The 13,202-nt window shown below is 35.6% G+C and overlaps 1 protein-coding gene across 3 annotated transcripts in view; it reads right to left on the bottom strand.

The window, feature by feature from the left end:
• The window catches only part of LMLN (leishmanolysin like peptidase), a 90,121-nt gene that overhangs the window by 70,137 nt on the left and 6,782 nt on the right, over positions 1-13,202 (bottom strand). For all 3 annotated transcript variants that reach the window (XR_013372111.1, XM_077883766.1, XM_077883765.1), the window contains exons 2-6: positions 6,677-6,774; positions 5,554-5,584; positions 4,601-4,683; positions 3,993-4,110; positions 268-446 (exon numbers count right to left, since the gene is read on the bottom strand). Coding sequence is in view for 2 of the 3 variants with exons in the window: in XM_077883766.1 (XP_077739892.1) it covers positions 268-446; positions 3,993-4,110; positions 4,601-4,683; positions 5,554-5,584; positions 6,677-6,774 (509 nt within the window). In the remaining variant the exon portion in view is untranslated. The remainder of the gene's footprint in view (positions 1-267; positions 447-3,992; positions 4,111-4,600; positions 4,684-5,553; positions 5,585-6,676; positions 6,775-13,202) is intronic.

The following is a 13,202-nucleotide window of genomic DNA, read 5'->3' as shown; positions in this document are numbered from 1 at the left end:
AAAAAAAAAAAAAAAAAAAAAAAATTCTCTCCACAGTATATTTTCCTTGGAGTTGTTATTGACATTGCCATATGAATGACAGTTCTATCACCTGACACTCTCCCCGCCCCCATGCCCTACTGTCCCCACTCCCCAATCCAAGCCGTATACACAGTTTCTTACTACTGGAATCAATCTGGAAAATGCAAACTTCTTGTACTCTACACACTTAAGACCTAAGAGTTCTTATATTAGATCTTGGGAAATAAGTCTCAGGGGAAAGTTTACCTGTCCATTTTTGCTTCCTGCTGGCAATAGGCTGCATAAGAGATGATGTTTTCATGGCTGCACCTCTCGGTGGCCAGAGCACCAACATACAGAACAAAGTCTGCATCCCGGACGCCCTCTTGGTCTTGCACACCCACTGCTACACAGGACCACTTACCCCCACGGCAGACCCTGCATCGCTGCGCCCATGGTGGGCAACAGAAAATCAGACCAGAGACAAGGTTAGCTGTAGGGACTTTTATTTTATAGTGAATCCAGACTCTAAATTTGTATGATTTAACATTTGTTACCCTTTAACTTTTATCAAAATCCATTCCTACCTCTACTCTGTTCCTATCTCTAATTTTGGATTTATTTATTTTCCTAAAATTTCTACTTTATAAATGAATATAAATCTATAATCTTAATTAAAACAATCGTTATTTTTAAGGGCAGTCAATCAGGATGCAAAAAAAGACAAATAGAAAAAATTTAAAAATTTTAAACTTTGAAACTAGGTGAAAATCACAGTGGACCTTCTTTTGTGTGTGTGTATATATATTGCATATTCCTATGAACCTATAATTATTTCAAAATCTACAGTTATTTCAAAATTAATCTAGTTATTTAAAAATCAATTAACCTACAGTTATCTAAAAATTAATTAATAAAAAGCTTTTTATCTAATGGAAATATATTTTCTATTATAAAGTAATTCATGTATTTTGTCAAAAATTCATATAATACAAACACATACAAGGTAAAAAGTTAAAGTCATCTTTACCTTTTAAAGACGAGTTTACAGGGTAAAGTTACCTCACCATCCCCCTTATTTCTAGTTTTCTAATTGAATCTTTGCCCTTGTAACATCTGCTTTTTAGAGAACTTCTCTCAAAGCAATTGTTTTAACAATTATAATCTCCAAATTATAAATTTAAAAATCAGTAAATTGTGATTTAGGTGTAAGAGATGCTTTTATAGAGAGAAAAAACAAAAATCCTCATTTCATTTCATTATTTACTCTTGTTTTTCTAACACATGTATTTATAATTTTTCAGTTCAATTACTTTTTAAATAAAAAAATTTAAAAATTGATAGTTGGTAACTTGTAACCTATTAATAGTTGGTGTAACAAAAAGTTTTAATTTTCAAACATTCTTTTTCATGATCTCTCTTTAAAAAAAAAAAATCAAGATACCCCCCTCAATCCATCAAGATGTAAGAAGCAGAATTTGGAAAAGCCAAGCAAATTAAAAACAAAAAATATCTTAGAAAGAAAGCAAAGAAATGTGTTTGTCTTTTTTTTTTAAAGATTTTATTTATTCTTGAGAGACACACAGAGAGAGGCAGAGACAAAGGTAGAGGAAGAAGCAGGCTCCTTCTGGGGAGGCCAATGTGGGACTTGATGCGGTGACCCCAGGATCACGACCTGAGCCAAAGGCAGATGCTCAACCACTGAGCCACCCAGGTGTCCCAAGAAATGTCTTTTTTGAAATGATTTTATTTTTAAGTACTCTCTACACCTAACGTGGGGTTCAAACTCACATCCAAGAGATGAAGTCACATGCTCTTTTGACTGATCATCATGTGCTCCAAGAAATATATCTTAAAAATTCCTCTAAATTTCTTGGGAAAAAAGCTGGATGTGTAACTAACAAATTGTTTTAATTTTTAAATGTGTCCCTAAAGCCTTTTATACATTCTCAAAAAATCTGAGAAAAGAAATGAAAGCTGAGTTAGTGGTATTAGTGCCAATAATATATATATATATATATATATATATATATATATATATATAGGTGTCTAAGAGCCACACTGAACTTCATATAACTTAATAAAAAAAATTACAAAGTAAACTTTATCTAAACATATTCTTAATTTTGGTTACAAAGTAAATGTTCAGTAATATATTCATTTTCTAGAAGTAACCAGAGAACAGAGTTCAATAAAGAAAAACAGCTAAGGCAATAATATTTTCAAATATATATGCATAATAAATTGGTTTTCTGGTACACATGTTTAAAATTTTTTTAAATTTTTATCTTTTCCTGATAAGTAATATATGCTTAATATGAAAAATCAGAACATTATAAAAATACATAACTTAGCAACAAAAAAAGCCCCCCACACTCCAACTCTTAAAGAAAGCCATTAATATTTAGGTATGACTCCAGATTCTTTAGTATGTGTATACCTTCAGATTATTTTTTATTGTGTATATAATACACTTTTTAATTTTCTTGTTTTAATTTCAGTTTTATTAAGTTGAATTATTAATTCTAATTCTTTTTTTAAAAATTAATTTTGGGCAGCCCCGGTGGCACAGCGGTTTAGCGCCGCCTGCAGCCCAGGGCGTGATCCTGGAGACCCAGGATCAAGTCCCATGTCCGGCTCTCTGTGTGGTGCCTGCTTCTCCCTTTGCTGTGTCTCTGCCCCTCTCTCTCTGTCTCTATGAATAAATAAAATAAAATCTTTAAAAATAAAAATAAAAAATAAAAATCTAATTCTTAAATAAAATAGGCTAACTACACATACTGGTTTCCAACTTTTTTTTAAGAGCTTAAATATCTTTCCAAGTCAGTATATAGAGATCTTCATTCTTTTTTTTTTTTTTTGAGATCTTCATTCTTTAACAGCTACATAGTATTCCATTATAGGATTATACCATAATTTAATACTAATATAGGCATATCTATAGTTTTGCAAAGAATATCCTTGAACATAGATTGCACAGTTCCAAGTACTTTTATGGAACACATTTCCTTTTTTTTTTTTTTTTTAATTCAGAGGCGGAGACAGAGAGACGCAGGCAGAAAGGCAGAGACACCGGCAAAAGGAGAAGCGGGCTCCATGCAGGGAGCCCGATGTGGGACTCGATCCCAGGTCTCCAGGATCACACCCCAGGCTGCAGGTGGCGCTAAACCACTGCGCCACCGGGGCTGCCCTATGGAACACATTTCCAAACTGGGTTGAAGCATACCATACGTATTTTTTACTTTAGGAAATAATGTCAAATTGCTCTTAAAAAATACTGAATATAGGGCACCTGGGTAGCTCAGTTGGTTAAGCAGCTGCCTTCAGGTCAGGTCATGATCCTAGGGCCCTGGGATTGAGTCCCGCATCAGGCTCCCTGATGAGCAGGGAGCCTGCTTCTTCCTCTCCCTCAGCCTCTCGCCCTGCTTGAACTTGCTCTCTCTCTCTCTCTCTTTCTGTCAAATAAATTAAAAAATAAAAATTCTGAGTATATATCTACTAAAGGTTGTTTTGGAAGACAAAGATGAAGTTCTTAGCTAAAATGATTCAGCAACCCCCTCAGAGATAAAGTGAAAAAAGAAAAAAAGAGAGGGCAGCCAGGGTTTAGCGCCACCTTCAGCCCTGGGTGTGATCCTGGAGACCTGGGATCGAGTCCCCCGATGGGCTCCCTGCATGGAGCCTGCTTCTCGCTCTGCCTGTGTCTCTGCCTCTCTATCTGTGTCTTTCATGAATAAATAAATAAAATATAAAAAAAAAATTATCCAATTGTTAAAAAGAAAAAAAGAGAAGGTATCAATAAATTCTTTTGAAAACCAATGAAAGAATAAAATCAGCTAAGATTACTTTTTTTTTTTAAGATTACTTTTGATAGAAGAATGAAGCTTTTGAATTTAAGTCTATAAAAACTTCTTGGTGACATTCACAGATTCAAAATCTCCCTCTCTTAGTTTATCCTAAAGAGTAAAAACATTGCTAAGAGCAAGGTGAATTACCTGGAGGTGCTCCTCAGGCACTATAACAGGGCCGCATTTTGTGTGCTCTGCAAATTCCCCGGTACAGTATCTATGGGGGTCATTTTCCTTCTGTAAGTATCGGTTTGTTGCACGTTGTCTTCAGTTCATTTGTATATCAAAATTTAATTACAAAAAAAAAAAGAAAAATAGTTCACATCAGTTAACATTTTAAAAGACTAGCAGCTACTATATTAGTTCATTAATAATGATTACTATTTTTGTTAGAAAAGTAGACTAAGAAAAAATTTTGGTTTCATGGAAATTCTCCTAAGCTAGGTTTTCAGACACTCAAATACTTCACAAGTCTCTGCTGTAGACACATGAAGGGAGGAAGGGGATGTGGGGAAGAGGCAACAAGTACACCCTAGGAAAAGATCTAGCAGGTCACATCATAATGGAAAATCAGGGAAAGAATGATTACATAACAAGTGCTTTCTTATTCCTTTTAAATATCTTTCAGTTTGGTCTCTAAGGACAAACATAATAAAATATCCTAGTATGAGTTTCATAATATGCCACACTGACAGAATGGGGAGGTCAGAGTACTGAACACCTGAAGAAAACGACCTGTATTGAATGTAACATACCTGCTAAGTAAGATAGTGCCCGCAGGTCTACGAACCTGAAAAGTCTTCTCTAAATAAGAAATAGCTTGTGGAAAAAGTTTGTTCTAAACAAAAATTGGAAAAAAAAAAGTCAGAATTATAATTAAAGGACAAATATATTTAAAACAAGTAAGCACAGGATATTAATGACTGAAGGGAAAAAAGGAAAAAACCTTACAATCCTGGAATACAGGTGCTAGTCAAAGGTTGTGTGGCAAGAGAATGAGCCTAGGAGCAAAAGAATTTTCTTATTTTCTTAGTTGAGTTTGGGAAAAGAGAATTAAGTGAAAAATTCCTTCCCTATCTCCACTTAAATAGAATATTAGCATATATAAATCTCAACTATTAATCTAAATTATTTCAAATTTGGGACTGCATTAGATGATTCGAACATTAAGGTAAGTTATGTTAAAGAAAATCTTATGTTTAGAAGATCCACTTTAATCTCCCCAATTTCTGTGACCCATAATGAATAGGTTCAATGTATATGTGTGACTCTGTAAAGCTAAGAAATTGTTGAAGTTAGGACCTCTATAAACAACTTTGGCATATCATATAATCAGATAAATCCATTTCCAGGAGAATGACTATTTCCACAAGACAATGGTGTTCTCAATGTATTTCAAAAATTGTCTTTTTCACCGTCTTCAGCATGTTCTGCTCCCACAAAACAAAGAGAATAAGAAAACAAGTAGACTGATTTACTATTAAATTGTAAAATGAAAAGATTCATTTAGCATCAAATAAGGACAAAGTTTTGGTGAATGCATCAGAGATGCCTTTGAAGAAAAATAATAAATACATTCACTATCAACATCTTTTATTCATTCATTCATTCACAGTCATGCATATATTTTCTTTATTGAAGTACAATTTACATAAAGTGCACCCATTTTAAAAGCAGCAAATTCAAGCCATGAGTATTTATTACATACCTTTACAAGGTATCTTTTCTCAGGGAGCAATCTGAAAATGAAGACATAAAACATAAGAATTGCCATGATGGGCAGCATTGTCTCATTTTTTCAGAATATATCTGGCAGGAGCCCCAAGGAATGCTTTGTGGAAGGATCTAGTATCAATCCCCTAAAATCTCAATTTACCTCAATGAGCATTTGAGTTTACCCTGTACCAAAGCACAATGCTAGGCATGACCATGTTATCTCATTCATTTGGGAAATTAAGGAGAGGGAAACACAAAAATTACTCCTAATAGCTCTTCATATATAACCACAGACACATAATTTATCTATTTTCTGGCCCTCTCTTACACTAAATGAAAGATTAGACTATCATTCACTAAATGAAAGATTAGACTATCATTCCTCTGGCTAACGATTTTATAAGTATTCTTATTGTATATAATAGTACTTCCTTTTATTTTTCCTCCACATACTTATTGAGGATGTGCCTTCCAGGTATGTTATGACCACATCCAAGTAGATCCATACTTGTTCTGTTTAAATTGTTAATGATGTATAGATTTTTTTAAAAGATTTTATTTATTTGAGAGAGTGAGAGAGCGAGAGAGAGAGAGGGAAAGAGGGAGAGAGAGAGAAGGAGCAGGGTGAGGAATATAGGGTGAGGAAGAAGCAGACTTCCCGCTGAGCAGGGAACCTGATGCAGGGCTCATTCCCAGGACTCTGGCAGACGAAGACGAAGGCAGACGCTTAACTGACTGAGCCACCCTGGTGCCCCTATGATGTACAGATTCTAATCATATCCCATAGTCTTTATCTTTCCAGACTAAGAAGTATTTTTAGCTTAATTCCATCTTGAAGATGCATTAACATGTTGCTCCATCTATGGATCTTCAGGTAACAGATGAAAATATCTTTAATATTTGGATTCTTAATTTTATTTATTTGAGAAAGAGAGAGCACAAATGGGGGGTGAGGAGGGAGAAGCAGGCTCCCCACTGAGCAGGAAGCCTGACATGGGGCTTGATCCCAGGACTGCGAGATCATGACCTAAGTAGAAGGCAGAGGCCTACCTGACTAAGCCATTCAGGCAGCCCTGATTCTTAATTTTAAAAACACAAAATAATGTTGTACTTACTCGTCAATACTTTTATCATACACAGTCTTGATTCTTAAATGTTCATCAACATCTCTTTTTACAACATGATTTGTCTTAAGATGAACCTTATTTATGACCTGAAAAAAATAGATTTGAAAAAAATTTTTAAAGGTGTTGTATAGATTAGCCAATTCAGATTCTAACCTAAAATTAATGAACTAAGTTTTAAGTGTAACACCCAGAAAATAATGAAAGAACTAAATAAATGAAGAGACATTTCACATTCATGGATAGGAAGACCCAATATTATCAGGATGTTGGTTCTTCCCAATTTGATCTATAGATTCAAAGCAATCCCAATCAGAATCCCAGCAAGTTATATTGAAGATACCAAACAAACTGATTCTGAAGACAATATGGAAAGGCAAAAGACCCAGAATAGCCAACACAATGTCAAAGGAGAACAAAGCTAAAAGACTGATAAGACCTGACTTCAAGATTTACAGTGATCAAAACATGTGGTAAAGCTACAGTGATCAAAACATGTGGTACTAACAAAAGAGGAGTCAAAAAATTTATTGCAGCATTATTTAAAATAGCCAAGAGGGCAGCCCGGGTGGCTCAGCGGTTTAGAGTCTGCCTTCGGCCCAGGGTGGGATCCTGGAGACCCGAGATCAGGTCCCACAACGGGCTCCCTGCATGGAGCCTGCTCTCTCCCGCCCCCCACTCTCTGTGTGTGTCTCTGATGAATAAATAAAATCATAAAAACACAATAAATAAATAAATAAATAAATAAATAAATAAGTAAGTAAGTAAGTAAGTAAGTAAGTAAGTAAGTAGCCAAGATATGGAAGCAGTCTAAGTGCCCATTGACAGATGAATGGATAAAGAAGATAACGTATTACACAATGGAATATTACTCAGCCATAAATGAGAGCAGGAAATCTCACCATTCATGACAACATAGACTTAGAAGGTATTATGCTAAGTGAAGTAAGTCAGAGAAAGACAACATGATTTTACTTATATGTAGAATCTAAAAAAACAAAAACACAGGGGCGCCTGGGTGGCCCAATCGGTGAGCATCTGCCTTCAGCTCAGGTCATGATCTCAGGGTCCTGGGATCGAGTCTCTCTCATTGGCTTTCTTGCTCCACAGGAACCTGCTTCTTTCTCTGTCTCTGCCTCTCTCTCTCTCTCATAAACAAACAAACAAACAAACTTAAAAAAACAAAATAAAAAATAAACAAAAACCAAAAAGCAGACTAAAAAATACAGAAAACAAACTGGTGGTTGCCAGAGGAGAGGGAGGTGGGGAGATAGGCAAAATAGATGAAGGAGATAAAGAGGTATAGACTTCTAGTTATATAAACAAGTCACAGGGATAAAAAGTACAGCATAGGAAATATAGTCAACAATGTTGTGATAACATTGTATAACGACAGACGGTAACTACATTTATCCTGGTGAGCATTTTATAATGTATATAATTGTTAACTCACTATGTTGTACACCTAAAACTAATATTATATATTGACTATACTTCAATTAAAACTTTTCAAAAAGGAAAAAAATAGACCAATAGATCAATGGAACAGAAAAGAGAGCCCCCAAATAGGCCCATATAAATACAGTCAACTGATCTTTTACAAAGAAGTAAAGGTAATACAATGGAGCAAAGAAGTCTTTTCAACAAATGCTACTGGAACAACTGGACATCCACATTAAAAATAAAAAAAGAACCCAGAGACAGACCTTATGCCATACCTTCACAAAAATTGACTCAAGATGGATTACACACCTAAATGTAAAATGTAAAACATAAAACTCTTAGATGATATCATGGGAGAAAACCTAGACAATGTTGGGTACGGCAATGACTTTTTAGATACAACACTAAATGGGGTGCCTGGGTGGCTCAGTCAGTTAAATGTCTCACTCCTGATTTCAGCTCAGGTTATGATGAGCAACAAGCCCAGCATCAGGTTCTACCTTAGTGGGGAGTCTGCTTGAAAATTCCCTCCCTCTACCTCTGACTCATACACATGCTTGCTTGCTTGCTCTCTCTCTCTCAAATAGATGGATCTTAAAAAAAAAAAAAAAAAAAAAAAAGATACAACACTAAAAGACTGATCCAAGAAAGAAATAATTGATAAATCTGAGTTTATTAAAATTAAAAACTTATGCTCTATGAAGGATAACATGAAGAGAATGAGTTTATTAAAATTAAAAACTTATGCTCTATGAAGGATAACATGAAGAGAATAAGAAGATAATCCACACACAGACTGGAAGAAAATATTTGCAAAAGACACATCTTGGTAAAGGACTATTACACAAAATATACAAAGAAGTCTTAAAACTCAGTAAGAAAAAAAAAAAAACTCAGTAAGAAAATGAACAGTTCAATTAAAAACTGGGCAAAATATCTAAACAAACAAGCATATGAAAAGATGCTCCATATTATGTCGTCAGGGAAACGCAAATTAAAACAATGAAATTCTACGGCCCATTTATTAGAATGACCAAAATCTGGAACATGGACAATATTAAATGCTGCCAAAGATGTGGAGCAACAGGAACTCTCATTCATTGTTGGTGGAAATGCAAAATAGCACAGCCACTCTGGAAGACAGTTTGGCAGTTTCTTACAAAAGAAAATATCCTCATCAGTACAACTGAGCAACTGTGCTCTTTGGTATTTACTCAAATGAGTTAAAAATTATGTACAAAGACATCTGTATACAGAAAACCTACATACCAATTGTATTTGTCCCCCATCAAGAAATGTATCCCATCAAGAATGATCATAATGTGAACTATGAATTCTGGGTGATTATAATGTGCCAATAGAGGTTCATCAATTGTAACAAAAGTACCACTCTGGTTGGGGATGTTGATAATGGGGGAATCTGTACGTGAGGGGGAACACGGTGTTTGGGAAATCTCTATACCTTCTTCTCAGTTCTGCAGTAAAACTAAAACTGCTCTAAAAAGTAGTCTTTAGGGCAGCCCTGGTGGCGCAGCGGTTTAGCGCCGCCTGCAGCCTGGAGTGTGATCCTGAACACCCAGGATCAAGTCCCACATCGGGCTTCCTGCATGGAGTCTGCTTCTCCCTCTGCCTGTGTCTCTGCCTCTCTCTTCGCTCTCTATGAATGAATGAATAAATAAATCTTTAAAAAAAAAAAGTAGTCTTTAATTAAAAAAAAAAATAGAGATCAGAAGACAGTGGAACAAATAGTTAAAGTGCCAAAGGAAGTCCATATACAATGAAACTACCCTTCAAAAATGTAGAGGACATAAATATATTTCAGAAAAACAAAAATTAAGAGAATTCATCATCAGCACATTTATTTCCCACACTGTAATTTTTTTTTTTAAATTTATGTATGATAGTCACAGAGAGAGAGAGAGGCAGAGACACAGGCAGAGGGAGAAGCAGGCTCCATGCACCGGGAGCCGACGTGGGATTCGATCCCGGGTCTCCAGGATCGCGCCCTGGGCCAAAGGCAGGCGCTAAACTGCTGTGCCACCCAGGGTTCCCTATTTCCCACACTATAAAAAATCTAAAGGAAGTTCTTCATGGTCATGCAAATGACACTAAATGGTATCTTGGTTCTTATTTCAGGCTGCTATAATAGAATATCATAATCTAGGTGGCTTATAAACATCGGAAATTTATTTCTCACTACTTTGAAGACTAGTAGGTCCAAGATCAACGTGTTTGAAGATTGGGCGTCTGGTGATGGCCCCCCACTTGTTTTCTAAGGCCATATTCTTACTGTGTCCTTTGGCACAAGAGGCAAAGGAGCTTTCTGAGATCTCTTTCATAAGAGTATTATTAATTTTATTCATTATGGCTCTGCTGTCATGACCTGATTACCCCACTTCCTAATCATCACAATGGGAGTTAGGATTTTAACATATAAATTTTGGAGGGGACATAGCATTCAGTCTTTTGCAGATCTTGGAACATGAATGGTAATCAGTTCCCTACATTGATATAAAATTTCCCAAAGTGATAAGATAGGTTCATTGTGCCTAAAGTATTAATAGAAACAATATAGTTTATGCTGAACACTTGTTTACTCTTCAGAGTGAAATTTTAGTGACTGAAATTATGACGTGCCAATCTCATACAAAAACCCTGGACTCATAGGCTCAGATGAGCTTCCTTGTCAGACAACATTTTGTGCTTGCAGTTAAAAGTTACAGCTGAAGGAATTAAGCATATCCTACATGACTCAACTAGGAGAGGACTCTTGTAAGCCTGTGCCTGCTTTCCTCCAGTCTTTGCTCTATGAGCTTTTTCTCTTTGCTGATTATGCTTCGTATCCTTTCACTGTAATAAATCTTAGCTTGAGTACAACTATGTGTCAAGTCCTGTGAGTCTTCTAGCAAATCACGAAACCCAAGGTGGTCTTGGAGACCCTCAACATAATAATACACATACTTATTTTCTTTTTTGTTTAGAGACATTAACTTTTCAAAATTAAAATTGGAAAATTGTAATTTGAGATTTATAATATGTAGAGGTAATATATAACAATAGCAAAATGGTGAAATCTAACCAAAAGAAAAATGATTAAGCAAATAAACAAAAAGCAGAATCAGACAGGGGCTCCTGGGTGGCTCACTCAGTTAAGCATCTGCCTTCATATCAGGTCATGATCTTGGGGTCTTGGAATCAAGCCCCTCACTGGACTCTATGCTTGGCAGGGAGTCTGCTTCTCCTTCTCACCTCCCTCTGTGCTCTTTCAAATAAAAAAATAAAACCTTAAAAAAAAAAAGCAGAATCAAACTGATGAGCCAGACAGAAAGGGGGTGAAGAGATGGGCAAAAGGGGTGAAGGGGAATGGGAGATATAGGCTTCCAGTCATAGAATCTATAAATCATAGGAATAAAAGGTACAGCACAGGAAACATAGTCAGTGATATTCTAATGTGTTGTATGTGACAGATGGTAGCTACACTTGTGGTGAGTTTAGCATCAGGTATAAACTTCTTAAATCACTATGTTGCACACCCAAAACTAATGTAACACTGTGTGTCAACTACACTTAAATTAAAAGGGAGAACCTGGCTGGTTCAGTCAGTAGAGCAGGCAGCTGATCGCACAGTTGTTGAGTTCAAGCCTCATGTTGGGTAGAGAAATTACTTAAAAATAAAAATCTTAGGAAAAAAAAAAGCAAAATGACCACGGTGCAAATAAAACTATAGTATTTTAAAGTTCCTAGATTTAACATGAATATTAACTTTAAGTAGATGCTATAAATACAAGACTACTAATCTAATCATGAGTACAAATATATCGCATCTTATTGTAGTTTAATTAAGCTTCAAATTAAAAAGTAGAGATATAACTAAAAAGTCAACAGAAGAATCAAATTAGAATATTAAAGGAGAACAGAGAAAACAAAAAGGTGAAATAGAGAAAATAAGTAGCTAAATTGCAGACCCAAATTCAACTATGTGAATAATCCCATTAAATGTAAATAGACTTGGGACACCTGGGTGGCTCAGTGGTCGGCCTTTGGCTCAGGGTGTGATCCTGGGTCTGGAGATCAAGTCCTCCATCAGGCTCCCTATGAGGAGCCTGCTTCTCCCTTTGCCTATGTCTCTGTCTCTCTCTTTCTGTCTCTCATAAATAAAAAAAATATTTTTAAAAAAATGTAAATAGACTGAACATTCCCATTAAAAAGCAGAGATTGTTAGAGTAAGTAGCAGAGCAAGATCCAACTATTTGCTATTTTTAAGAAACCTATTTTAACTATAAAGACCTAAAGGGGTTGAAAGCATAAGAATGGAAAAATACACATCATAAAACATTGATAAAAAGAAAGCCAGAATATTATTAGACAAAGTATACTTCAAAGAAAGGAATATTATCAGGGATAAAGAGAGACACAATTCATATTGCTAAATGGGTCAATTCAACAAATCAATTAACTGGAAAACTAAAAGATAACAGAGAAATCAATAAAACTAAGAGCTAATTCCTTGAGAAGACTAATATAACTGATAAACCTCTAAGCAGACTGACCAAGAGAAAGAGATAACACCAACTGCCAATATCAAGAATGAAACAGAAGACATTACAGACTTTACAGACTGTGATAGTGTGACTTACAATAGGAAATATTTTTGGTTCTTGTCCCATTTCTGGCACAGAGCTCTTAAACTCTTCAAATTTCCTAAGTTATAAGAGTAATAAAGATGTCTTAAAAAAAAAAAAAAAAAAGAGGGATCCCTGGGTGGTTCAATGGTTTAGCACCTGCCTTTGGCCCAGGGCGTGATCCTGGAGTCCCAGATCGAGTCCCACATCAGGCTCCCTGCATGAGCCTGCTTCTCCCTTTGCCTGTGTCTCTGCCTCTCTCTGTGTGTCTCTCATGAATAAATAAATAAAATCTTAAAAAAAAAAAAAAAAGATTAAGAAAAAAAACGATTTTCTTTTTAAAGTTGAGAGAGAGAGAGAGAGAGAGAGAGAGCAAGCATGTGCATGAGTACAAGGTGGGAAAGGGCAAAGGAAGAAGCAGACTCTCCACTGAGCAGAGAGCTTGATATGGG

This window comes from Canis aureus, chromosome 35, assembly GCF_053574225.1.
Source record: "Canis aureus isolate CA01 chromosome 35, VMU_Caureus_v.1.0, whole genome shotgun sequence".
NCBI classification, from domain to species: domain Eukaryota; kingdom Metazoa; phylum Chordata; class Mammalia; order Carnivora; family Canidae; genus Canis; species Canis aureus.
This window is presented reverse-complemented; position numbering and strand designations above follow the sequence as displayed.